We start from the raw sequence: 27,767 nt of genomic DNA, 5'->3' as shown, positions 1-27,767 counted from the left end.
CCCCTATCAGTGAGGCAGGGTACTGCTTGCCTCCCCAGTGCATTTTTACTGCGTGTTTATGACCGCTCAGAGAGACTAAACTTGTCACACACTCTCATTAAATATATTAGATCGACTCTAGAACGTCACCATGTGCAGCACATTGGAAATAAAACATATGTTGGCAATTTAAAGACAGACAACAGTGAGCGTGCACCAACTTCCTGTATCAGGTGTGTGCAGCGCTGCTCTGTGACAACAGAGGCAGCACTCTTCTCTGCCTCCACTCCAGAGGGCGCAGCGCCACACACACCTGATACAGGAAGCTGGTGCGTGTGCTCAGCCTGAATCAGGTAATTTGTGTGTGTGGCAGCTCAGAGAGCGCGGAGGCAGGCTCATCTCTGTCTCTCCTCTCACTTCGGCGTGTACATTTGATCAGGGAACAGGTAATTCAGCGATTTTGACCAAAAACATGATGAAATCATACAGAAAACTAATGTATAGACCAGTCAGTTTAGATTAAATCATCATTAGTATTTTTCTTGTCACAATGACAATGGAGGCAGTGCCTCCCCTGCCTCCTCTGACTGCACGTCACTGGTAAAAAGTAAGTAAGTAAAAGTTTATTTATAAAGCGCCTCTCGCAGATATGAATCACAAAGCGATGAACAGCATGAGTAAAATCAGGGCAAATACCTCAAACCGATAAAAACAGATCATAAAAAATAAAAATAAAAAATAAAAATTAAAGGCAGAAGTACAAGTACCTGTTTGGCTCATTTCTTTAACTCAGTAGTGATTTCATGCTGTAGTCCTTTTTTAAAACACAGAGCAGTTCTGTTTACCTTTTTTCCCGCCACGCTTCGTTTGCAGCTGCAAACTTCCTCAGGCTGATGCTGATGCTGATGATGGCGTCACTTCCTTCTCCGTTTATCAGTAGTGATTTGTTGTGTTTTTTTATTATTTACAAAAATATTTTTAGTAATTCACAGAAAGGACAAGGTTAGCAACTGGAATGGGTAATATAAAATGTATAGTAGGGGCGACGGTGGCACAGGAGTTAAGTGATCACCCCGTAATCAGAAGGTTGCAGGTTTGAGCCTGCTGAGTCTGTTGCTGTCCTTTTGTCCTTGGGCAGGACACTTAACACACCTGTGTACGGCAGACTTGCCTCTGTCAGTGCACCCCAGAGCAGATGTGGCTACATTGTAGCTCATGTAAATGTGTGTGTGGATGTGTGAATGACTGATTGTGTTGTAAAGCGCCTTGGGGATCCAGGACTCAAGAAGGCAGGTCATGTACCATTTACAAAAGAGCAAGAACTGCTATGATATGTACCGTATTGACCCAAATATAAGACAAGGTTTTTTTTTCATTGAAAATAATTTTAAAATGTGGAGTCGTTTTATAATGCGGTCTAACCATTACACGCCTGTAACAGCAGAGGGCGCCAGGCTGTGTGTTCTCAATAGGAGACGAAGACGAGAGGTCCGGAGCAGAGTGGGCCAAAAGTGGGGCGAGTAACTCATTCACTGCCATCAGAAAAGTCCTTCACTGACAGTGTTTGTCAGCGTTTGCACAGTTTTTTTAAGTCACAGAACGTTGTGCGCCAGGATGATGTTGACGCCAAAACTACCAAAACAAAGAGGAGACTCACCTCTTACATCAGGAAGAATCCGTGCGTTTTGAGCGTTATCCGTTCTTTCATAATCCGTTGTCGAATTGTGATCGGCAGAAGCTTTCCTGGTTCGTGCCTCACTTTTTTATAGCAGCGGCCCAAAACGATCTCCTAACACATGGATGTTCTGCTTCCTGATCACGTGACGTGTGATGCACATGGATGAAGATCGACTTTAGAGCTGAGATGTTTGTTCTCACGGTGCGGGAGCTTGTTCTGACGCCCACACAGTAAAAAAAATGCAAATGCTGACTTCAGTCGTCATTGGCAGTGAACATTCCTAAGGCAGTTATGCAAACTTTAAGATGACGGTGGTCAAATCAGCAGGCTTCCAACATTGCATGCATGGATGTCTTGGTTGGCAGTGAGGATGACATTCTGGGAGGAGTCTGCAGGTGTAGCGATCTGATGGTCCACAGGACCGTAGCAGCATGAGTGATTACAGCAAGGCAGAGGGCGTCTGAATAAAAGCCTCGTTTGACTTTTGATTTCACACAGGGCCGCCACTGTCCATACGCAAGGTATGCAGAATGCGTAGGGCCTCGGTACTTGGGGGCCCCAAAAAATGGTTACAGAGTTGAGTTATTATTACAGTAGCATATTGCTCAGAAAACATACAAATTTGTTGCCCACCATTTGAGCCGTTGAGTGTTTTACTACATTTTGTAGCATGTCAGTCAAAATCAAGGGCTCCCTGGCCAATCAAGCTTAGGGCCTCCAAAAGCCTAGCAGCGGCCCTGGTTTCACATGTCAGCAAAATTCTGATAGTTTGCATTAAAATAGCATTTTTGCTCAGTATTTGTTCTCAAAATGTCAATAAAAATAGTTTTTTCTAAAAGTGAATTTTTTTTGGTCTTTTCCTGAAGATTAGTCCTGGAAAGGGGGGTTGTCTTATAATCAGGGGGGTCCTATATTTGGGTCCAGACGGTAGTTTGAAATTGGAGCTGGCCCCGTTAGGCGAACCCTAGATCAGAGTCAGTCTACAACAGGTACATTTGTATGTTTGGATCGTTAAATTTCCACTTCAGATGAGCTGAACTCTCCCCCTGAGCGAACACTCTGTGTTTTCCTGCTTGCATCCATGAATCCCATGTTTGTTCATTATTGGTCAGCAGGAACCACTTCCATGATGATCTGCATAGTTCTGTTGAAGGAGCCTGTTGGTGCAAAGAAAGTCATGTTTTAGGAAAACTAACGCAAAGTCATCTTTATTCATAGCAACGAAGCACTTCACGGAGATTAAAATAAACAACATAAAAAATAAACATCATCTCCTGACGCTTCGACAAAAAACTCCATGCACTTTGGTTACAGTTACACATTTGATCATTTTTATTCAGTCACATTTCACTTCATTGAGTTTATCGGCACAGCTACTGTAGTCAACCAATCAACAAGGGAGCAATATAAAACTGGTGGGGCTGTCATACACACTGGACCACCAACTCCAGATGGCAAGGCGGGTCAAGTGTCTTGCCCAAGGACGCAGTGACTGCAATGGTTTTTCATGGGTCGCTGCACATCATCCAAAGCAGGTTTGGGATTCAGCTCCATGGTTTGGTGTCAGAGGAGAAGGTCCTGAATTAGAGGTCAAGCTTTAGATCAGGGATCAATGGTTAGGTCATCAAATGTTAGGACTGAGTTTACTTGGAGCTGCTTCACCTTGGCTGTACTTTAAGCTGTTTTTCTCTGTCTGTTAGCATTCAGAAGTTTTCCGTCTATGCCTAGTGACAAAACAACAAGCTCCACGGTCTGTACAGGGGTGGGGTTTGCCATCTCCGCTTCCGCTGGGACCGCTTCCGGTCGGTAACAAGATGGCGCCTGTGCTTGGCTTAACCGCAGTCACCGGCCACTTTTTCAAACTTTTCTCCACTAACCTCCTCTTTTCCACTTTGCTCCTGTCTGCGATCCTCTTCAGTAGTGTCCCTGCTTCCATCTCCTATGATCGCCAGACTCTTCTCTCCTTCCGTTCGTTCACGATCGCCTAAGATGCATCGAGGACGTACCTCCCTGTTTGTTTATCTGAGTGGCGCACTGGCCTGGAGCCAATAGACGATTCCAACCAGATCGCCCCCAGCGATGTTTATCCGGTCCCGGGAAAACGTCGGAGGAAAAGAGGTAAACAAGCAGGAATCCAGGTGAGAATAAGACATCTCTTAAAGCGTGGTTTATCTAGTAAACATCGGCGTGATCTTCTAGCTTCTTTTCCTTTGTTTGGTGACTTGAGCACCACTTCCGTATTCCCGCCAGGCCGCGTTGCGGGGTGGTTTCTCCGTCAAAGTTTTTTAAGGTCGGTTTATCCTCATTCCTCAGTGGTTTCTCCTCCTGTTCCCTCATTAGTGGTTTTTATAAACATTGTGGATCTAACCCTGCTAATTTAAGTTTATGTATTTAGCAGACACTTTTGTCCAAAGCGACTTACAAGTGAATTTACGTCCACTAACTCCAGCTGTTTCTGTAGTTTCTGATTCCTCCACCTCTCTCAGCATGGCTCTATTAAATTCCCGCTCTGTTAACAATAAGTCCTTCCTGCTCAATGATCTAATTCTCTCTAAAAACCTGGATTTTCTGTTTCTGACTGAAGTTTGGCAGCAAACATCTGATTATTCTGCTCTGATTGAACTCTGCCCGAGTGGTTATTCTTTTCTTAGCCAGCCCCGGGGTTCTGGTTGTGGTGGAGGCCTAGCTGTTGTTTTCAGAGACCATCTTCCATGAAGCTCTACAACCTCTGGTCACTTTGCTTCCTTTGAACTGCAGCTGATTAAAGTCGGGCATAAGGACCCGTTCTATTGTGCTGTGGTCTATCGTCCACCTGGTCCAAACAGTTCTTTCCTTCAGGAGTTTAGTGACTTTCTATCCTCCACTGTGAAGCTGTCCAGACTGGTGATTGTTGGTGACTTTAACATCCACGTTGATGATCCCTCTGATCATTTTACCATGAATTTCTCCATTCTTCTGGACTCCTTCAGCTTTACCAAGCATGTTTCTGGCCCCACACACACCAGGGGGCACACTCTAGACCTTGTTTTTACCCTGAGTCTAAATGCTGACAGTGTTTGTCCTGAGGATGTTTATATTTCAGACCACCATTGCATTTTCTTTAACTTGTCAGTTTCTGCTTCCCCACCTCCTGCTTGCCGTATGGTTAGTTCTCGTTTTCTTAATGAGAGCACAGCTAGCAATTTTTCAGCTGCTTTTGATCCACCCTGTTCTTCTGATAACGACCCAGATTCCTTAACTTCTCAGTTTAACGAGCACTGCCTTTCCATTCTGGACAACATCTGTCCTGTCAGAACCAGATCAGTTCCTGCAGTGAACCCTACTGCCTGGTTTAATGACAGCCTGAAGCGCCAATGCAGAAAAATTGAGCGTTTGTGGAAGAAACCCCATCTCCACATCCATCTGCTGCACCTAAAGGATCTTCTGACATCCTTTAACTCTGCAGTCAGAGAAGCAAGGGTTTCCTATTTCTCCAACCTGGTGTCCCAGAGCAAAGGGAACCCCAAGGTGCTGTTTAACACCATCAGCAGCATTGTCTCTCCTGCCTCTCCTACAGCCTCCATCCACTCTGTTACAGACTGAGAACTTTCCATCTTTCTTTGTGGACAAAGTCAATAAGGTTAGATCTAGCATCTCTCCTTCAGCCTTATCGCTGCCTCTCCCGACTTCAACCAGGCCCGTCATCCTAGATAGCTTTGCTCCTGTTTCTTTGCCTGAGTTAACCAAACTAGTTAACTCTATGAAGACCTCTGCATGCCCCCTCCACATCTTACCCTCATCTTTGTTTAAAAGTGCTTTTCAGTCCATCGGTCCCAGCGTGCTCTCTATAATTAATGCTTCTCTGGTTTCTGGTCAGGTCCCTGCTTACTTTAAGAATGCCGTAATCCACCCGCTTCTTAAAAAAACGAGTCTCGACCCCTCTCTCCATAGCAGCTTCAGACCCATCTCTAAACTTCCATTCATCTCCAAGATATTGGAAAAGCTTGTGGCTAAACAACTCACAGCTGCTCTTGATGAACATAACATCTATGATAGCTTCCAGTCAGGTTTTCGTAGAGCTCATTCTACTGAAGGAGCTCTTCTTAGGGTCTCTAATGACCTTCTGACTCACAGTGATGCAGGGGACTGTTCTGTTCTGGTCCTGCTGGACCTGACTGCAGCCTTTGACACTGTTGACCATCACCTGCTACTGGAGAGGCTGAGAGACTGGGTAGGCCTATCAGGATCTGCTCTGGAGTGGTTCTCCTCTTATCTCTCTGAGCGCTCCTTTTCTGTGGCCGTCTTTAAGTTTAGATCCTCCACCACCTCCCTTACCCATGGTGTCCCACAAGGTTCTGTGCTGGGGCCTCTGCTCTTCCTCCTCTATCTGCTTGCTCTTCAGCACATCCTGAACTCCTTCAAAGGAATCTCCTACCATCTTGACGCAGATGACATCCAACTGTACATCTCCTTTAAGCCCCATGAGATGTCTAAGCTGCAGCTGTTACACACCTGCTTAGACTCTATCAAAACCTGGATGGTGGGAACTTTCTTCAGCTGAATGAAGATAAGACTGAGATCCTCATCTGTGCCCCAGACAAGCTGATTCCCAAAGTCAGAGACTCTCTTGTTCAGCTTGCTTCTCACACCAAACCTTCCGTCAGGAATCTTGGCGTGACCTTTGACCCAGCTCTCACCCTGGATACTCAAGTCAGTTCTCTTGTTGGCTCTTCCTTTTTCTATCTCAGGAACATTGCTAAGCTGAGTCCCATTCTGTCTCGCTCTGAACTTGAGACAGTTCTCCACACCTTCATCTCCTCACGCTTAGACTACTGTAACTCTCTTTTCGCGTGTCTGAGCAAAACCTCCCTGAACTGTCTGCAGGTGGTTCAGAATGTCTGTGATCAGCTTCTGACCAAGTCCTCCAAACACACCCACATCACCCCGCTTCTCCTCCAGCTTCATTGGCTGCCAGTGAACTTCAGGGTTCATTTCAAGATCCTGGTTCTGGTCTATAGGGCCTTACATCGATAAGAACCATCATACATTGGTGATCTTCTTAGTCCCTACACCTCCAGCAGGTCCCTGAGGTCCAGTGATCAAAGCCTACTGGTTGTGCAGCACCAGGCTTAAAAGCAAAGGTGACAGATCATTTGCTGCTGTGGTCCCCAGACTCTGGAACTCTCTCACCCTTAGCCTGAGATCAGTGAACTCGGTGAACTCCTTTAAAAAGCAGCTGAAGACTCACTTGCTCAAAGTGGCTTTAGTATGACCTTCTTCACCACTCTCTCTTCATTCGGCTCTCCCCACCTATTCCACCTTCCTCAGGATCCACTGATTTCCCTCTTTTCTCTCTCTCTTTCTTAACATTTTACGTGGGGGTGGGGATGCGGGTGGGGGTGGGTGGGGGGTTTGATCCAGGGCCCTCCAGTTGTTCTGGGATTCTCCAGATCTCACAGATGGCTAATCCACACCTGGGTGGGGCTACTAAGTCCTGTGTCCTTACATTATTCCGCTCTAATTCTGCAGTCATTTTTAATGTTTAACAGAACTAAATAGAAATATAATTTTAAAGTTGCTGGCCAGAGGCACGCTTCCTGAATGGAATATAGAAAAGGTATTAAAGCCTCAGCTAAAAGAATTTTTGGATTTCCACGGCTGGAATTTTAAGAAAATCCAACGTTTTTGAATACCGCGTCAAAAAAGATGAGATAGCTCCGGGTCTCAGCACCACCCCATGACTTCAACATACCTGGGCCTCCCCTCAGAAAGCTATCATAAAGTATCCCCGTATCTGGTTTTTCTGCTTTAGCATAATGGCGGACAAAGATGTTTCATCAGAGTCAGATGTAGCTTCTGAAACCTCTGCTAGTCAGTCAGATCGTTTTTCTCTGGGACACCACGACGAGCACGGATAGGTCCAGCCAGATAAGCTAGACCTGATGGAGACGGTTTCACTCAGAAAACCCATAAACTGATCTGGAAGCTGAAGGCAAAGTTAACATCAAGGAGATTATTGAATCAGTCCTGTTTATTCACTTTGTTTGTGTATTTCTTTTATCTGAGTGATCCCTGACCACCATAAGGCAGCCGTTTAGGATAGCATCAAGGATTATTGATATATTTGTCTTTGCCTCCACCTTTCCATCTCCTTTGATGATCTTTTCATGTTTTGTGTCCACAAGGGAGTGTAGCTCCACAGTAGGAATTGAGAGATTTACCAATCTGAACCATTAGGGATGCAACTGCCCCAATAGCTCCAGTGTACATCGGCTAGAACTGACAGCTAAATGCACAATCATCAGTAAAAACCACGGTTAGATCATTTATTTCAAAGTTTATCTGCCATTTCCTTGTTTTAGGCATATTTAACGCATCATCAGTATCTTTTGGCGTTTGTTATCTCAGAAGCCAGGTGGTGCGCAGCTGCAGTTAGAAAAACCAACCAGTGATTGTCTGTCTCTTTAACCAAATAATAAATCAAATATTCTTTTCATAAGAAACTCTGCATTATTATATTTAAAAGATAGCATACCTAAAGTCTTCTGGATCCATTTTGGCCTGTTGTTAAAGCAAATAAAGATGTAATAGGCGGGGATGCCAGTGAGGGCAATTCCAAGTCCAATTCCAGAGCCGGTGGGATCAGAGTAAAAAGACAGAAACACCATGAAGAAACACGTGGCAACGAACACCACTGGGATGAAGAGCGGCACCTACGGGTTGGACAAAATGAATGTCACATAGTGTGTGTGCTGACGACAACACACAAGCAAAAATATGCATGTTGTAAGCAAAAGCCTTATATCTCACCACTGACAAGCACATACTGGACATCCCTGAATAAACTTTAACGCTCCACTTTCTCAACAAAGAAACAGCAACGAGTTTATTTCCAGATGTCCTGAAACTATGTTTTTGTCAACTAAACGTTGCTTATTTACCCTAAAGAAGTTCGGAGTCGTCAGTTGCAGCACTGCTTAGAGAGACTGAGGGTTAGGGTGTCTTTTCTTTAAATCTGGCTAATCTGATTGGCTGTGCTGCAGCGCTCACACACATATATTAAACTGGATGAACAAATGGCTTAAGAGGGGGCAATTTTCAAAAAATATGGGTTTGAAACAAGGCATCATGGGGGAAATCAAGTCTTTTCAAGTTAACAGGTTCAAGTCAAGTCAAAGTCCAAGTCATTGGTGTACAAGTCCAATTCAAGCCAAGTGTTTTGAACGTTTTTTCAAGTAAAAACTAAAGTCATCAAATTAATGACCAAAAAGAAGGAAATCACGTTATCGCTGATGTCATATATGACGTTGTTCCTCTTCACTGACAGGATTAAAGCCATGAAAACACACCGCTGCACTCCTGGAACGATGCTGGGAGTAAATAAGCCGCTGAGTCACACGTAAGCTTCAGATATATGAAATTGCATTGCTGCAATAGTTTTATTTTGAAAATTACTGGGGAAATTACACTGAAGGACAGAGGGACATACGTGTCCCAGAAGAGGCTCGTGGAAAAATAGAACCCAATCTCATCTTTAGCAATGTGGCATGCCGCTTCTGGGACGCACTTGGGAATTGCTGCGTCGCTGCTGGTTTCAATCACTCCATTAATAATAATGGACTCAATTGAAGCGGTGACGTTCCGCTGCGGCTTCGCCCCGCTGTTGCGTTCAGTGTGAAACCTGGTAAAAAATACCCACTTCCCAGCTGAGCTTGAGACGGCAGGTTTCGGAGTCTTATTTCCTGATATTTGGACATCTCGCCAACAGTGGTGTGTTTTCATGGCTTTAATCTTGGCAGTGGAGAGGAACAACATCATATATGACATCAAACGGGATTTCCTTCTTTTTGGTTTAATGGTGGATTGCATAAACAAACTGTGACCTGTAGTCTCGAGGGATCTTGTGATCTTGCGAGTCCAGTGAAGAGCACAGAGAGGATGCCGTACCGCTGCCATCAATGCTTCCAGTGTGAAGCTGGGGTTAGTTCCCAGAAGTGGTACACCAGTATATGGTTTCCCCCTGAGAACGACTTACAAGGCATTCATTCCTACTAGAGACCATTGTAGATGTGTTGATTAAACAAGTGAACCTTTCCTTTAAGTATCAAGTGTATGATTTAAGATCAAGGTGAATGTTTGAGTGACCTGTGTTTAACCTCTGAGTTGTCTTTGTTCAAGCACAAGCTTAAAACCTACCTTTTCCAACAGGCTTTTTATCAGTAGCTATCCTCTGTTGGCTCTCCTAACCCTTCCACTGTCCTAATGGGTGTGATCCGGCGAGGAAAGTTGACCATTGAGCAGGGTTGATGGTTTATGCCTTGGGTCCACGTGGCAGGGGTGAGGTGGTGCTCACACCTCACCCCTGCCACGTGGACCTCACCCCTGCCACGTGGACCCAAGGCATAAACCATCAATCCTGCTCAATGGTCAACTTTCCTCGTGGGGTCACCCATAAAGACAGTGGAAGGGTTAATCTCTTTTTTAGCTTTCTCTTTAGCTTTTATGTCACTCTATATGTTGAAATTACTTGTATGTTATTGTTTTATGAGTTTTTACTTGTGCTGGTTTTATATAATATATTTTATTGTTATGTCCTGTAAAGCACTATGGTCACCTTCCATGGTTGTGGAAAGTGTTATACAAATAAACTTGATTGATTGATTGATTGATTGATTGATTGATTGATTGATGGATTGATTGATTGATTGACATGTAACATAGTTGTCATGAATCCAGGAACACTACAGATGAAAAACCAGACCTTGAAGGGGCGGGGCAGATCAGGCTTGGTGTACCGCAGGTAGAGTAATCCCAGGACAACAAAAGCAAGGTAGAGCATCCGCAGGAAGCCGATGAAATTTAGCAGGCTGTAGATGTTCCCCACAAACAGCTGCACCATGGTCAGGGGGTACTACACAAGTACACACACACACACACACACACACACACACACACACACACACACGCACGCACAAGTGCGCAGACAGTTGAAATAGCATTTTGCTGGAGTTAGTTCCGGCTGCAGTTATTGTATTTTCTTGCCACCGATCATTGTTCCGTAGCAGTGAACCCACCAGAATGAGGACAGCAGGAAGTGGAGTGTGTCTGCGGATGTGGATCATAGAGAGGATCTCAGGAAGCTGCTTTTCACGTGAGGCCACATAGAACAATCTGGTGAATTACAGCGCGCACACACACACACACACACACACACACACACACACACACACACACACACACACACAAGTTATCGCTTGGTTTCAACCATGGGCTTTTAGTGGACACATACAGGGTTGTGTCTTCTCTGACCATGGACGCAGTTTTGGGGGAGACAGGGGGGACATGTCCCCCCATTTTTTCCAAAGCCAATTTTTGTCCCCTGCACTTTTTACCGTCCAAAAACAACATTACAATATATTAAATAGACACAGGTTGAGCACTAGAACCAAGTGGAAAACAACCGCTTGTGTTGAAGCCTGTTTCCCATTATAGCCATCATGAGCTGATCTAATGGCTCTGCTACTTGCTAATTCAATTCAATTCAAAAATACTTTATTAATTTCAGAGGGAAATTGATTAATTTTAATTGGTTAATGTGTGATTGGCTGTTCCTGCCACCTGTGCACTTGACAGTTCTCCATTCCTGACACTGCATTAAAAGAGCCTCTAGGCTGTAGTTTTATATACATGTTTTTGTGTACTTCCTGTAAAGTTCTCCCCGCCCCCCAAGTCAAAACTACGTCCATGCCTCTGACAAACTGTAAATGTAAAATGGAGCCACTTGAGTAAATGAATGCTTACCTCGATACAACAAAGGTGACGCCGTTCATGGAGCCAAAGCAGGACAAAGCCACAAAGACTGGGACTGCAAGTGAAAAGTTCCCCATAACCTTCTCTGCAAAAGTCTAAAGAAAAATCAAGACCTCAGTGACTGAGTAGAACAACAGTGGCCACACTTCAAAGTGGCTCTGCCTCCTCCACTGTTTTTTCCTGATGCCTGTATTTCTCATAATTTGATGATTATGGCTGCAAATAATGTATTAAACCTGTAAAAATTGTGAAAATGTTACATATTGCACACTTTCTAATCAGCTGATTATGTCTCCTGAGTCACCTGGGCAGTGACCTGAGGCCTGGAAAACCGAAACCGTTGGAAAATGACGATAATTCCACATTTCCCTTCTCCAAATCAGCAGTTTACAGATGGTGAGTAATCAGTTTTACAGCTAAAATTATTTATTTATTCACAAATATTTTAGCTGAAAAAGCCTCTTGAGATGGCCCATCTCGTTTACAAGGGGTCCTCTCTTACAGACGACAGCATAAGAGTGCAAGACAGCTGAGTGTAGATTACTTCCTTTTACAACTGAGGCACGGTGGAGAAAGAAGGGCCCGGTAGGGATTCGATCCGCAGACTCCCGGCTGAGAGTCCCACGCCCTAACCAGTCAGGGTGCATGATCAATCAGGATACAGTGACAGGACGCTCACACAACCTTTTACTCCCCCACAGACACCCTGTTTATGATCAAATGTTGTTAAACAAGTCTTCTTCACATGCAGCAACCTGGCTTCACTTCCCCACCAAACAGGAAGTCACCAAACGTATCAGACCTCTCTACATTCTCTCGTGTTTAGTTGTAAACAAACTTTGAACCTCTTAGGATATTTTTGGCATGAACAGAACAGATGTCCTCACCTCTTTATCGTCATTGCCGTTCACACTCCTAATAGATGAACACACCCATATCTCATACTAGTTGTGCCTTATGGTCAGGGTAAAATGTTGAAGACGTGAGACAAACTCTTAAATTAAGTTTTCCATGTAAACGTCTACCCACTGTCTGTGATAACGGAAGAACAGAGTATAATCCGCTAACGATATCACAACCTTCAAAGAACACCAACGCTCTTAACACCTTTCTTAAGGCACTCTGAAACACTCATCGTGCACAGGATAGTAAAACTAACTCCATTACGAAAGATCTGGGATGTTTCCGTGATTGAGTCTTCCTCAGCTAAAGGCCTACAGATGCACTGCAGTCTATTAAGAGATGCAGCCTGCTGTTGAGGAATGTGTGTGATGAGATTAGCATTACCAGTACCAGAATGAAGCAATTGCATTAAATGAGAAGTGAAACCATCAGAAATGCTAGACTAAAGACGACACGTTAAGTGCAGGAAGGCCGGTGTGGTGCTTAGCACTGAACATGTTCACAGAGGTCAAACCAAAGCAAACACTTGATGCAGACAACACAACTGACCTTTCCGGAAGAAGAAGAAGAAGAAGAAGAAGAAGAAGAAGAAGAAGAAGAAGAAGAAGAAGAAGAAGAAGAAGAAGAAGAAGAAGAAGAAGAAGAAGAAGATCTTTTATATAGCACCTCTCAAGATAAAAATCACGAGGCACTTCACAAAAACCAAAAAATGTAAAATATAGAAATAATTTAGAAAATGATTAAACTATGTTTCAAATGAGCAAAAATTGACTATTGTGATTAATAAATGTAAAGAAAGAGAGAGAGAGAAAAGGAAAGAGGGAAATCAGTGGATCCTGAGGAAGGTGGAATAGGTGGGGAGAGCAGAATAAAGAGATGGTGATGAAGGTCACACCAAAGCTTGAGCAGGTGAGTCTTCAGCTGCTTTTTAAAGGAGACCACTGAGTCCACTGATCTCAGGCTCAGGGGGAGAGAGTTCCAGAGTCTGGGAGCCACAGCAGCAGATGATCTGTCACCTTTGGTCTTTAGCCTGGTGCTGCACAACCAGTAGGCTTTGATCACTGGACTTCAGGGACCTGCTGGGGGTGTAGGGACTGAGAAGATCACCAATGTAAGATGGTGCTTGTCCATGTAAGGCCCTATAGACCAGAACCAGGATCTTGAGATGAACCCTGAAGTTGACTGGCAGCCAGTGAAGCTGGAGAAGAAGTGGGGTGATGTGGGTGTGTTTGGAGGACTTGGTCAGAAGCCGAGCACAGGCGTTCTGAACCACCTGTAGACGGTTCAGGGAGGTTCTGCTCAGACATGGGAAAAGAGAGTTACAGTAGTCTGAAGCTTGGTTTATGCTTGACGCATTCACTTTCCGCGCGGTGATGCGGCTCGCGGATGGAACGCGCTTCACAACTCGCAGTGTTTATGGTTCATGCGGCTTGTCTCTGCGGTGAGCCAATATTCTCCCAAACTGTAGGGGGCAGCATGGAGCTCTACGGCATGCATCCAACACTACATCATAGTAGAAGTAGAAATTACTGTTTACAACACGGCATTTCAGCATTTTTAACAGCGTTCTCGTCTTTTCCGACAGTGCGAGCTATTTCTCTCCAAGAATTATTAACAACATGTTGATCACGGTGATCTCTGAGAGCTGAATCATACAAATGTCTGTATTTACGAACCTCTGCCATAACTAGTTCTTGCCAGTCCGCCATGTTTTTCCGCGTCCGACCGTCCGCGTGGTTTGAAATTTTCCGAGGTGCGCGTTGCGGAAATTCTGGGCCGTGCGGAGGCGCGGTGGAGGGGCGTGGTTGTAAAAATGACGCAAAATGACGCAACTTTTCCACGCGGAGCCGTGCGGACCTCGCAGACGCGTCAAGCATAAACCAACCTTAAGCGTGAGGAGATGAAGGTGTGGATAACTGTCTCAAGTTCAGAGCAGGACAGAATGGGACTCAGCTTAGCAATGTTCCTGAGATGGAAGAAGGAAGAGTGAACAAGAGAACTGACATGAGAATCCAGGGTCTACTGCTGTAGAAGCACAGCCAGCTCCTGAGTCTGCATCTGTCCATTTTTATGGGGCTTTTAAAATTTTTAGATTTTTGGGTGACATGTTACTCTGCAAATCTAAGTGATAATTTTTCTTTTTGGTTGCAACGTCATTATTTATTTGTTTGTTTAATCGAGTACCTGAACAGGTAAACAACACAAACAATGTCTGCCAGACGTTTGACTGTAGAGATGCACCGATGCAGATTCCACCATTGGCTGCCATTCTCTGGTGGAAGAGGGAACCTGTTAGTGCTGAGCAGGAGGCTGTGTGATATCAGCACAGCAGTGCTCACAGATCAGGGCATCTCCAGGAACATTAACAAAGTGGGACTGACCGCCATCGACGCATCCTAAAGAGAAACCGTAAAGCCATTAAGCAGTTCCATTTCAAAGGATCTCTGACATTGTGAGGGGGACCAGATGCCAGTACGTGGAGGTAAGGAAGCATCACTATACTGTGATGCCTCATTGTATCAGGCAGTCAGAGTCAACTGGAGTTTACATGGGACAATGTGGCATTTCACCAGCCTCGCCTTGTCCATGAGGGGTTTGCAGTACACCCCGGTATGATGATGTCGTTCCTCCCAGCATATTCTCCATGTTTGAATCCCATTGATGAGTTCTTCGGTGCGTGGAGGTGGAAGGTTTAGGATCACCATCCCTATATGCCCATGCTGGATGCAATGACTGCTACTGCCCAAGAGACAGGTGCAGAGAGGTGTAAAAATAGAAAACAGCACGCAAAATTTTTCCCTTGGTGCATTGCAAGAGAGGGTATTAGATGCTATGTGGATGAAGCCATGTGACCCATCGTCGAGACAGAAGAGACTGAGTAACATTAGTGGCTATAATGATAAGGCTTTTCCAGGAACTCAAAGCACTTTCCATTATTCACGCACTCACACATTCACACACTGCCAGTGATGGTAAGCTACTATGTAGCTACAGCTGCCCTGGGACAGTCTGACATGTCTTCTACAGTAATACATTTTAGTGGTTGGATTACCTGTGCAGCAGCCCATCGGGCTCTGCAGAAGCCTGTAAATCACCTGCTGACTGAAATCAGGTGTGTTGAAGCAGGGTTAGAGTTGAAGCTAAAACATGCTGGACACTGGCCCTCCAGGACCAGGAGTGATTACCACTGGTTTAAATGGAAAGGAAAAAAAATTACAACCAGAAATTGTTCTTTGAAAAGCCTAAATATGGGAATATCGCATGAGCTCTGAGAAATAACCAGATGCAATCCCATAAGACAGCGCTACACTGGAAAGACTGGGTTGAGCCCAACCACTTGACCAGAACATGAATATTAAATCAGCTGATTGACTCTGATGCCTTTTGCAGCGCAGGCTAGCGTAGATCTACGGTTAGCATTGACACCCCCAACATTTTTATATTGCAGATGCTGAAGTGGGTTGGGACATGCACATTAAAGGGGTGTGTCCTTATTTATGATGTATTAAACCAGCTGCATCGTCTACATTTGGGTAGTGCTGTTACAACTCAGAGGACTCCAAAGCACCATACAACACATCAGTCATTCGCCCAATCAAACACAGTCACACGTTGCTGTTGATAAGCTACTCTGTTGCTACAGCTGCCCTGAGGCGCACTATCAGAGGCAAGGCTGCCATACACGGGTGCCCCAGTCCCTCTGACCACCACCAGTAGGAAAGGAGGGGGAAGTATCTTGCCCAAGAATGAAAAAACGAACACAGACAAACTCCAAATCTAATCTCTGAATAATTTTCATTCTACGTCAAAAATTACGTGCTACAAAATGTGTAACATTTTCAAGGGATATTAATACTTTTGCAAAGGACTTGTACCTGGTTCATCACAGAATTGAGATTTGGTGTTTGTGGTCACCATATTTGGATTATTTGTTGATCTCACCACAGCAACAGCTTCTGAGGCCAGTAGCTCCCCAGCTGTCATCACAGTGTAGTACGCAACATTGATCAGCACATAGCAGAAGGTCACAATCGCCATGGAGACACAGATCGCCAATGGTAACGTCCTTAAAACAAGGAATGAAAACTTTTATTGTCGAACAGCCCTACACTCCTTTGTTACTTGTATACTGTTGGAGACGTGACCTAGGCCCTGTCCTCATTTTGTATCTGTCCTGTACAAATGTCCAAAAAACAACAGCAGTACCTCTAACCTCAACCTCTGGTTGACTCGCTAGCTCTGATTTTTGTAATTATTTTGTAATTATTAACAACATTCAGGGAAAGTTCAGGCTCAAATCTTTCATTACAGAACATCGAGCAAAATCAGCTTACTTCTCTGGGCTGTGTACCTCCTCTGCCACAAAGTTCAGATAAAACCTGGAAGAGCAAACAGGAAACAACGTTACCCCCAAAAGAAAAGATAATAGCAAAATGTGTGGATGTCTCTTTTCACATGTTCGACTTTTCTTTGGGTATTTGTTTTAATAAAAATAGATGGACTTTATGTTTCCATGACAATAATTTCATTTAATGTCTGTCTAAAATCTTTGTAATGGTGTTGGGATATTTCCAACATGGGAAAGTTTGAGTGAGGATTGGGATGAAGGTCAACCGCATTGAAACCTTTGCTTCCTATTCACCACAACAGACCGATTTCACACCTGCACAACTGCAAACGCTGCTACAGTCAACCTACCACTCTGTACTTCCATCACTTGTGGAAGAGAGGGGAAGTTTTGTTATAACAGGTGACCTGCCTCAATGCAGGGAAGCATGATATTAAAACCCAGTCTTCCATTCTGCAAGGTCACTTTTTTATCGAATGCCTTCAAAGAACCCTAGAGCACCAGCAGACAGAGAGCCATTAGTGTGTATACATGTGCTGCAGAAAACTGAAATATTGCCTTAAATAGACTGACATCAGATTTTTTAAATGTATGTGTAATGTTAGAAAAATAGTATGTTGGGTCAAGTAAATTGCTTTAAGAGCTATTTTTTATTACAAACACTACTTGAGTCCAATAAGCTGTAATACTCTGTTTAAATATAGAATATCACCTTGCTTGGTCTGTATTTGTTTTAGTCAGAAGATTCTAGGATTATTTTATTTCATTAAGGGATTGTACACACTTCGTTTTGATTCAAGAAACAGTCAGGTTTCTAAAAATTAAGAATTTATTTTGCAAACAATTAACACTTGACAAAATGTTTAAACTATTATTTACTGAGTGGATGCGAACTAAAAGATGGTGTCTGAACTTATGTGTGAATATAATGTAATGGAGTCAGAATCTCCGTTTCTCAGAGAGCTGAGTTATGGACATAAAAGAATTTGGTTTGCAAATAAGCTATGAAGCTGTTATTATCAAAAACACATACAGACGCTATCTCGCTGTGTTCTACCTCACCCGTTCTGGAGACCCCTGTTTGTATCCGAGATGTCAAGGAGCCGACGACCCCACTGCACGTGGTTCTTAGAGAAACCTCGATGCGACCAAATCAGTCCTGAGATGTCTCCGGGTCACAATGATAGATGAAACCGAGCGTCTTAAAAATAACTCTGAAGGAGTTTGTGTTAGCTCTGTACTGCATGTACTACCTTGTTGTTCTTAGCTTCGCAGGTGTGAAAAGGGTTAAAGGTTTTGACGTGTCAAAATCTTTGCTGGTTAAAGAGGCTTTTTGCTCAGCTGGCCGGTCTGAAGCTTTGCTCTAGAACCCTCAAACTGTTGAACTGTTTGAACTCTCACTCTTGAACTGAGGGAAAAACCAGAGTTCAATTCAATTCAAAAATACTTTATTAATCCCAGAGGGAAGTTGGTTGCTGTACTAGCTCAGAATAATAATAGCAATCAAGTCATCAAAGAGTTATTGTATATTACAATGGCTGTTGGCAGGAAGGATCTCCAGTAGCGGTCAGTGTTGCAGCGAAACTGAAGAAGCCTCTGACTGAAGACACCCTTACGTTGTCGGACAGTCTTGTGAAGAGAATGCTCAGGGTTGTCCATCATTTTCTTGATTCTCTGGAGAATCCTTCTTTGCATGATCTCCTCCAGTGGTTCCACAGTCGTCCCCAGAACAGAACCAGCCTTTTTTATTAGGCTGTTGAGCCTTTTCAGGTCCCTGCTTCTAATGCTGCTACCCCAACAGACGATGGCTGAAGAGATTACACTCTCAACAGCAGACTTGTAGAAGATCTGCAGCATCTTGCTACAGACATTGAAGGACCTAAGCGTCCCCAAGAAGTGCAGTCTGCTGTGTCCCTTCTTGTAAACGGCTTTGCTATTCTTTCTCCAGTCCAGTCTGTTATCCAGGTGAACTCCAAGGTATTTGTATTCCTCAACCACCTCCCCTTCTTCTTCCATGATGGAAACAGTGTTTGACTCCACCCTGTTTCTTCTGAAGTCTAAAATCATCTCCTTTGTTTTGTTCACGTTCAAGATCAGATGATTGTTTCCACACCATGCCACAAAGCGCTCCACCAGCTCTTTGTACTCAGCTTCCTGTCCATCTCTGATACACCCGACAACTGCAGAGTCATCTGAGTATTTCTGTAGATGACAGGTCTCTGATTTGTACTGGAAGTCTGAGGTGTACAGGGTGAAAAGGAATGGTGAGAGTACAGTCCCCTGTGGTGCTCCAATGTTACTGATCGCCAGGTTTGATGTGCAGTTCTTCAGCCTCACAAACTGTGGTCTGTTTGTCAGGTAGTCTTTAATCCAGGCGATAGTTGAGGCCCCCACCTGTGTCTTCTGGAGTTTCTGGCAAAGTACATCAGGCTGGATTGTGTTAAATGCACTGGAGAAATCAAAGAACATGACCCTGACAGTGCTGCCCGCTTTGTCCAGATGACAGTGGATTAGTTGAAGCAGCAGGATGATGGCATCTTCAACTCCATGGCGATAAGCAAACTGCAGCGGGTCCTGATATGTTCTAGTTTGCTTATTCAGGTGGACCAACAGGAGTCTCTCCAGGACCTTCATGATGTGGGATGTCAGGGCAACCGGTCTGTAGTCATTACTGACTGATGGGCGAGTTTTCTTTGGAGCTGAAACAAGGCAGGATGTCTTCCAAAGGACTGGAACCTTCTCCTGGGCCAGGCTGAGGTTGAAGAGGTGCTGCAGAATCCCACAGAGCTGCTCTGCACAGGCCTTCAGTACCCTGGGGCTGACACCATCTGGACCTGCAGCCTTGTTCCTGTTCAGTCTCTCCAGCTGCCTCTTCACCTGACTTCTGGAGACAGATAGGTGGGAGGGGGAGGTGGGGCAGCAGCATCTCCTGACTTGGTTGAAGACAGATTTATAGAACCAGAAGAGTCCATGACTGTGTTAGAGGACAAAAGAGCTGGTGTGTGACAGAAAAATGTTGGATCAGAGGAGGGTGGGATGTCTGATTGGCTGGGGACAGGCAAGAAGGATGCTGGGTCTGTTCCTGAACTGAACCTATTGAAGAACTTGTTCAGTTCATTGGCTGTGTCCAGGCTGCCATCTGTGCAATCCTCCCTCTGCTTGAAGCCTGTGATCTTCTTCATCCCCAACCAAACATCTCTGATATTGTTCCTCTGTAGTTTGTTCTCCAGCTTCTTCCTGTATGCCTCCTTGCTGTCTCTGATCGTGATCTTCAGTTGCTTCTGTATACTCCTCAATAATTCCCTGTCTCCCTCCTTGAAGGTTTTTTTTTCTCATTTAGCAGATTCTTCAGTTCACTGGTGATCCAGGGTTTGTTATTAGCAAAGCATCTCACTGTTCTGGTGGGTATGATGTTGTCCACACAGAATTTTATATAGTCAGTGAAACATCCAGTCATGGCACTGATGTCCTCTTCATATCCTTGGCAGAGAGTCATCTAATCTGTGGTCTCAAAACAACCCTGCAGGGCTTCTTCAGCGTCCTGTGACCATTTTCTCACAGTTCTTCTTGTCACAGGTTGCCTCTGAACAAGTGGTTTGTATTGTGAGCAGAGAAAAACAAGATTGTGATCTGATTGTCCCAGAGGAGGTCTTGTTTTGGACATGTATGCATTCTTTACATTTGCATAACACAAATCCAATGTCTTGTTTTCTCTGGTGGAGCAGCTGACAGACAGTTGAGATGTTGGAAGTGTAGCAGAGAGTGAGGCATGATTAAAATCACCAGATATAGCCACAAATGCATTGGGGTGCTGGGTTTGTAGCTCAGTGACAACAGAACTGATGGCATCACATGCACTTTCAGCAATGGCTGAAGGTGGAATATAAACGGTTGCCAAGACAACACTGGTGAACTCTCTTGGCAAATAATATGGGCGACAACTTACTGCCAAGAGTTCAACATCTGGGCTGCAGAGACGACATTTCACTGAAACATTACCTGGATGGCACCATCTGTTGTTGACAAGCACTGCCACTCCACCTCTTTTTCTTTTCCCGCTCCTCTTTAGATGTCTGTCTGCTCGTACAGTCAGGAATCCTGGCAGAGAGACGCTGGAATCGGGGATATGGTCCTGCAGCCTCGTCTCAGTGAAACACATATCATTACACTGCCGATACTCTAGTTACTAGTTTTAATGGATTGATGTTATGAATTGGTTAGCCAACCAAAAGTTGACAAGTCTTAGGATATTACCAAGCATCTCAGAGACACACCCTCTTTGATCTGGAGACTAAGAATCTGGGCAAAAGGTTAACTATGTGTCATGCATTTACTTAAATTTACTCTGTCTTTGTATGACTGCAAATGGTGATGACCTCATCCAGTAAACATGCTAAGCATACATCTTTAAGCACAGATAAATGGACATTTCATTGTTTTATAATTATATAATCTTCTTTCTTCTGGGAATAAAGGAGTTCATTTGAAAGAGTTTCTCTGTGAAGGGGACTTTAGTAGGAGAGAATGTTATTGTTTATCTTTTATTATCTCTCAGAGCTGCAGTCCAGCTGGTGTGAGGAAGGCAGGCTCTGATTAAACGGACTACGTGCAGACTTCCAGTCTCCTGTGAGGGGAAAATGTTGTAGGTTGTGTCAAAGCCAGGTTAAGTTGACCTGGCTGTAGATCTTGACCTGTGGGATCTCAAAATCAGGCCATTTTGTGACGTTACACATGTACGCACATTATTCTGGCTGAAGTCAAACTGGTTCTAATCTAATCTAATCTAATATTACTTCCACATTGTTTCACACCCCCCCCCCCCCCCCCCCATCCATAATGCTTACTGTGTATGTGTCTACATAGGAACTACTGTTGTATATAGTGTCTTGTCTTATTTATGTATTTAGTTATATATTTATTTTGTGTTCTTGGTCACCTTTGGGCTCTTGCTATCTGTCCTGAGCTGTGGTAATGCACCAACACATTCTCACACCCAAAGCGGCTAAAAACTGACGAAGGGTGACCAAGCATTTGTTTCCATCGGGAGGCGATGCGTAGTGCCAGAGCATCTCTTTCCGACGCCCATGGTAAAACAGATTTTAGCCAACTGTGACCTTTACCCTCTTGCAATTTAACCTTCCTCTCGCCCCATCCTGACCTCAACCCACTTGAGCATGAGAAACTTTGTTTCTTGTATCGTTCCTCTCAAACACGGTTAACTGAAAATTTAGAACAAGAAATTGAGTTAAGGTTAGGATGGGGGTGAGGGGAAGGTTAAATTGCAAAAGGTAAATGTTGGTGAAATGTCCGTTTTACCACGGGCATCAGAAAGCGACGCTCTGGCACAGTGCGTTGCCTCCCAAACGCTTGGTCACCCTTCGTCAGTTTTAGCCGCTTTGGGATTGAGAATGTGTTGAACACACACATTTCCTCACTGTGGGATCAATAAAGTCTTATCTAGTTAAGCTGAAGCACCCAGACAATGTGGCTGGAACTCAATTTCATTTGCATGTAAACGGCTCAGTTGAGCTGATGGTGGCTGGACGGATTTCCCACAAACAATGACGAGACCGCAGAAGTGGTCTTCTAATAATAACACTGCCACAATGTAACACCATCAAACACTAAAATATGTACCAAAAAGCTGTGCTGTGCCATTGTTGTTGTCCTTTCCTTCGGCCATTGTACGTATCCTGTTTTAACTTTGTCTGCTTTACTCCTGCCAGAATTAGTTTAGTATTTGTGTTACTTTATGCTAACCAGGAGATTACCAACACAAAATGGTTTATGTCACCACCTACCATGGCAGAGCGGAACAAACTTCATTTGAGGGTTCGGTTTGCTAACGTACATGTAAACTAGAGTAAAGGCCCCCGTTTATGGCCTTAGTGTCAGGTTCGTTGGCAGATCTGAAGCGTGACTGAGAGTTCTGTTGCCCAGACGCGGAGAGACGGAGATAGCCGGCGTGGTTAACTCCTGAAGGTGTAGTTTGAGTGTTTTGAGGGCTGGTAAGCCTGGAGACTCGATACAAAGTCTGGTGAGAAACGATGACTGAGCAATGAATGAAAGGCCGGTACTTCCTTAAGTAGTGCCGGCGTGATGACGTCAGTCGCCACGTTGGTGGCAGGAATGAATGGAATGCAGTCAGCTGGAGGAGTTCGTGACAGGACCCCCCCCTCGAGGGACGGCTCCCGAAGTCCCAGGACGGCGGGCCCAGAAGTCAGTCAGCAGGGTAGGGTCGACAAACGAGCTCGTGGGCTCCCAAGAGCGTTCCTCAGGCCCGTACCCCTCCCAATCCACGAGGTACTGCCAACCTCGTCCCCGGCGGCGAGCGTCCAGAATCCTGCGGACCGTGTAGGTACGATCCGCCTCAACACCGCGGGGCGGAGGCACCCGGACCGGTGGAGGGTGGAGAGGAGAGGAGATCACCGGCTTAAGCTGGGAGACGTGAAAGACCGGGTGGATCCGGAGAGTAGCCGGGAGGCGCAGACGGCAGGTGACAGGATTGATGACCTTAAGGACGGGGAACGGACCCAGGAAGCGAGGAGTGAGCTTCCGGGAGCCAGCCGGCATCCTCAGGTTAGCGGAGGAGAGCCACACCTGGTCGCCAGACCGGAAGACGGGGCCAGGCCGGTGGCGGCGGCGATGCTGACGGGCATACTCCGTGTTGGCCCGGGTGATGGCCGCACGGGCCCGGATCCAGGCGAGCCGACAGCGGCGGACCAGCGTCTGGGCAGCAGGGACCTCCACCTTGGGCACCTGATGATCAAACAGAGGTGGCTGATAACCGTAACAGGTCTCGAAGGGAGACAGACTCGTGGCTGAGGAGGTCTGGAGGTTGTGTGACAGCTCCGCCCACAGGAGGAAGCGGGGCCAGGTGGTCGGCTGGGACGAAGCGAAGCAGCGCAGGTAGCGTCCAAGCTGCTGGTTAGCTCTCTCTGTTTGACCGTTTGTCTGCGGATGGTATCCAGAGGACAGACTGGTGGAAGCACCGACCAGGCGACAGAACGCTTTCCAGAAGCGTGAGACGAACTGGGGTCCTCGGTCGGAAACCACGTCCTGAGGGAACCCATGGAGCCGCACCACCTGTTCCAGGAGCAGTTCGGCCGTCCTCTTGGCTGTGGGGAGGCCGGCCAGGGCCACTAAGTGCACGGCCTTGGAGAAACGGTCCGTGATAGTCAATATAGTGTCCAGGTGGTCGACCGCCGGCAGTCCCGTGACAAAGTCCAGCCCGATGTGTGACCACGGCCGCTTGGGCACAGGGAGAGGCTGCAACTCTCCAGCGCCGGGTCGGTTGGAGGACTTGGATCGAGCACACACATCACATGCAGCTGTGAACTCGCGGACGTCCCTCCTCATGGACCAGAGAGCCCAACGGAGGAACTGGAGGGTACGGGCTTGCCCTTGATGTCCCGCGAGCCGTGAACAGTGCCCCCACGTGAGCGCCTCTTGCCGGCAGGAGGCGGGAACGTAGAGGCGGTTCGGTGGGGTCTCCGGCGGCGCTGGATCGCCAGGAAGTGCCGCCTGTATGGACTGCTCCAACGGCCATTGGAGGGAGGCCAGGAAGCGTTGAGCCGGTAGAATGGTCCGAGGCTCCGGGGGGCCGGCATCTGGTGCGAAACGCCGAGAGAGAGCGTCCGCCTTGAGGTTCTTGGAGCCGGGCCGGTAGGCGATATGGAAGTGGTACGGCTCGAAAAAGAGGGCCCACCGAGCCTGACGAGGGTTGAGCTGGCGGGCAGTCTGTAGATGAATGAGATTCTGGTGGTCGGTCCAGATCAGAAAGGGATCGGTGGTCCCCAGGAGCCACTGCCTCCATTCCTCCAGCGCCCACTTTATTGCCAGCAGCTCTCTGTCGCCGACCCCGTAGTTCTGCTGTGTGGGGGAAAACTTCCGGGAGAAGTAGGCACATGGGTGGAGCTTAGAGTCTGGACCCCGTTGCGAGAGAACGGCCCCCGCTCCCACATCCGAGGCGTCCACCTCCACGACGAAGGGTCGGGTCTGGTCCGGGTGGAGGAGGATGGGTTCCTTAGTGAAACGTCCGACCAGCTCATGGAAAGCACTGACAGCCTCTGGAGTAAGGCGAAAAGGGCGAGGCTGATTGGTGGTTTTGGTGAGTGAGGTCAGAGGTGCTGCGAGGGAACTGAAGTTGCGTATAAACCTCCGGTAAAAGTTCGAGAAACCCAGGAAGCTTTGCAGCTGCTTCAGGGTCGTGGGTAGAGGCCACTGAGCTACGGCCTGAACCTTCTGGGGGTCCATCTTCAGGCCCCGGGAGGAGATGGTAAAACCCAGGAAGGAGGTGGACTCCTGGTGAAACGCACACTTCTCCAGTTTGCAGTAAAGTCCATGGTCCAGGAGGCGGGACAGAACAGCTCGAACATGACGGATGTGCTCTTCGGCCGTGCGGGAGTAGATGAGGATGTCATCTAGATAAACAAAGACCCAGCGACCCAACATGTCTCTCAGTACATCTGTAATGAACCGCTGGAAGACGGCGGGGCTGTTGCAGAGTCCAAAAGGCATCACCAAATATTCATAGTGGCCAGTGGGCGTGATAAAAGCGGTCTTCCACTCCTCACCTTCCTTAATACGGATGAGGTTATAGGCGCTGCGCAGATCCAGTTTAGTGAACACTGCGGCTTGTGTGATGGCGTCCAGAGCGGTGCCCATGAGAGGGAGAGGGTGGCGGTCCCGGATCGTTATTTAATTTAACCCTCGATAGTCTATGCAGGGCCGGAGATCCCCCTCCTTCTTTTTAACAAAGAAAAACCCCGCGGCCCCGGGGGACGTTGAGGGACGGATGAATCCCTTCTGCAGGGCATCAGTTATATAATTGTCCATAGCCCGGGTTTCCGCCGGAGAGAGGGAGAACAGGCGACCCCGAGGGGGGGTGGTGCCGGGCTGGAGCCTGATCTCCAGGTCGTAGGGTCGGTGAGGAGGTAACCTGGTAGTGGGTTCTTTAGCGAAGACCTGAGCGAGGTCGTGGTATTGAGGAGGGACGAGCGTCAGGTCTACGTCTTTGGGAGGAGCTGCTGCTGCCCGAGGTGCAGGGGAGTCCCGGTGGTTATGGCAACCCGTGCCCCAGGCCAGGACTTTACTGGTGGACCAGGAGATGTGAGGCTCATGGCGGCAGAACCAGGAATGACCTAGGATGAGAGGCGTAGCCGGAGCCTGGATGACCAGGAAGTGGAGGGTCTCCCGGTGTTGGTCAATAGTCATGTGGAGACCCTGAGTTCGGTGGGTGAGAGGGTACGGCATGATGGGCCGGCCGTCCACAGAGGTCACGGGAATGGGTCGGTCGAGGGCGGTGAGGGGTATCTTGAGCCGAGTAACCAGTCCGTGGTCGATAAAACACTCCGCAGCCCCAGTGTCTAAAAGTGCCTCCAGTCTGGTCGGGCCTTGGTCCAGGTGGAGGGAGACCGGGAGAGTAGTTCGGTGTGGAGCCGGAAAAGTGGAGACTCCGGGCGGGACAGCTCCTACTCCGACCCGGAGGGACCTTTTCCCGGTCGTTTTGGGCACGTGCCACGGTGGTGACCCAAATCCCCACAGTAAGCGCATCTTCCCTCCTGGTAGCGCCGTGCCCGTTCCTCAGGGGGAAGATGTCCCAGCTGCATAGGCTCCTCCGTCGGTTGGTGAGCCGGCCGGCGGGGTGACGTCCTGGTGTGTACGGGGGCTGACATGGTGCTCGGCTGGTTCAGGATGCAGCGGTCCAGTTGGAGAGCCAGATCCACTGCCAGGTCCAGGGAGGTTGGGACCTCATGCCCGATCATGCCCTCCCGGATTCTCTGTGACAGTCCCTCCAGGTAAACGGCCTTTAGGGCGGCGTCATCCCACCTCAACCGAGCTGCTGTCGTCCGGAAGCGAGAGGTGTACTGAGCCGCCGTCTGGGAGCCCTGGCGAAGCTGAAGCAGCCGCGTCTCGTCCGAGACCTCGCTGCTGGGGTGCACAAAAGTCTTTTTCATCTCCTTTACAAAAGTCTCATAGTCATTGCAGGCAGGAGATTTTTGATTGTAAAGAGCCGCCGCCCATTCACCGGCTCGACCTGTCAGCAGTGAGGTCAGCAGGGCGACGCGAGAGCAGGATGTGGGGTAGCGTGCTGGCTGGCACTCAAAAGTCATGGCCAGGGTCGCCAACATGCCCTCCGGGGACCCCCTGGTTCCGTCCCACTTATCTGGAAGGCTGAGGCGTGGTTCCATTCTGTCAGGAACAGCTGCGGTCTGACGTTGCAGAGCGGTGGTCAGCTGGAGTACTAGATCGGTGAGTGACTCTATCTTGGTGGCTTGGCGATCAGCTATGGCACGGAGCTGGTTCATTTCTGCCGTCTGCTGATCCAAGATTGCGCGCTGTTGAGCCACTTCGGCACGCAGACGCGCGAACTCCGCTGGGTCAACTTGTGGCTCAGTCATCCTGTCAGGTTCGTTGGCAGATCTGAAGCGTGACTGAGAGTTCTGTTGCCCAGACGCGGAGAGACGGAGATAGCCGGCGTGGTTAACTCCTGAAGGTGTAGTTTGAGTGTTTTGAGGGCTGGTAAGCCTGGAGACTCGATACAAAGTCTGGTGAGAAACGATGACTGAGCAATGAATGAAACGCCGGTACTTCCTTAAGTAGTGCCGGCGTGATGACGTCAGTCGCCACGTTGGTGGCAGGAATGAATGGAATGCAGTCAGCTGGAGGAGTTCGTGACACTTAGATTGACCTAGATAGACTGAGATGTGCATGTAAACACACTGAGTTGAAGGTAGCAGTCAATCATTCAAGCATACCTCTAGTTCTAAAACAAAATGACAGTCACTAACAAGATAGTGATTGATTTCTTACCTAGGAATGAAAGAACAATGCTACCAAAACCAATAACTCCCAAGAAAATAATGGACTGCTGCAATAGGGAAACTGAAACATCATCAAAAAATATTTTTAAAAAGTTAGGAATCAGTTAGCATTTTTACAAATGAAATAAGTATACAATTGATACAATACAATGATACAATGGGCCTGATACAATGGGCTGCGCAATGATGCAGTGGTTAGAGTTGTTGCCTTGCAGTAAGAAGGTCCTGGGTTCGCTTCCCGGCC

At 46.9% G+C, this 27,767-nt stretch overlaps 1 protein-coding gene across 3 annotated transcripts in view; it reads right to left on the bottom strand.

The window, feature by feature from the left end:
* Positions 1 to 587: 587 nt before the first annotated feature.
* The window catches only part of slc7a11 (solute carrier family 7 member 11), a 35,058-nt gene continuing 7,878 nt past the window's right edge, over positions 588 to 27,767 (bottom strand). For 2 of the 3 annotated variants that reach the window (XM_015966929.3, XM_054738893.2), the window contains 7 exons: positions 16,684 to 16,728; positions 16,292 to 16,415; positions 11,438 to 11,541; positions 10,711 to 10,807; positions 10,398 to 10,547; positions 8,172 to 8,349; positions 588 to 2,814 (listed from right to left, as the gene is read on the bottom strand). In XM_015966929.3, the coding sequence (XP_015822415.3) occupies positions 2,759 to 2,814; positions 8,172 to 8,349; positions 10,398 to 10,547; positions 10,711 to 10,807; positions 11,438 to 11,541; positions 16,292 to 16,415; positions 16,684 to 16,728 (754 nt within the window). In that variant the 3' untranslated portion in view covers positions 588 to 2,758. Of the gene's footprint in view, positions 2,815 to 2,964; positions 3,236 to 8,171; positions 8,350 to 10,397; positions 10,548 to 10,710; positions 10,808 to 11,437; positions 11,542 to 16,291; positions 16,416 to 16,683; positions 16,729 to 27,767 lie in introns of those variants that run through there. The other variant, XM_054738892.2, reaches the window with a different exon arrangement.

The sequence above is a fragment of the Nothobranchius furzeri genome, chromosome 1 (genome assembly GCF_043380555.1).
Source record: "Nothobranchius furzeri strain GRZ-AD chromosome 1, NfurGRZ-RIMD1, whole genome shotgun sequence".
NCBI lineage: Eukaryota > Metazoa > Chordata > Actinopteri > Cyprinodontiformes > Nothobranchiidae > Nothobranchius > Nothobranchius furzeri.
The sequence above is the reverse complement of the archived record's forward strand: the minus strand, read 5'-3'. Positions and strand labels throughout refer to the sequence as shown.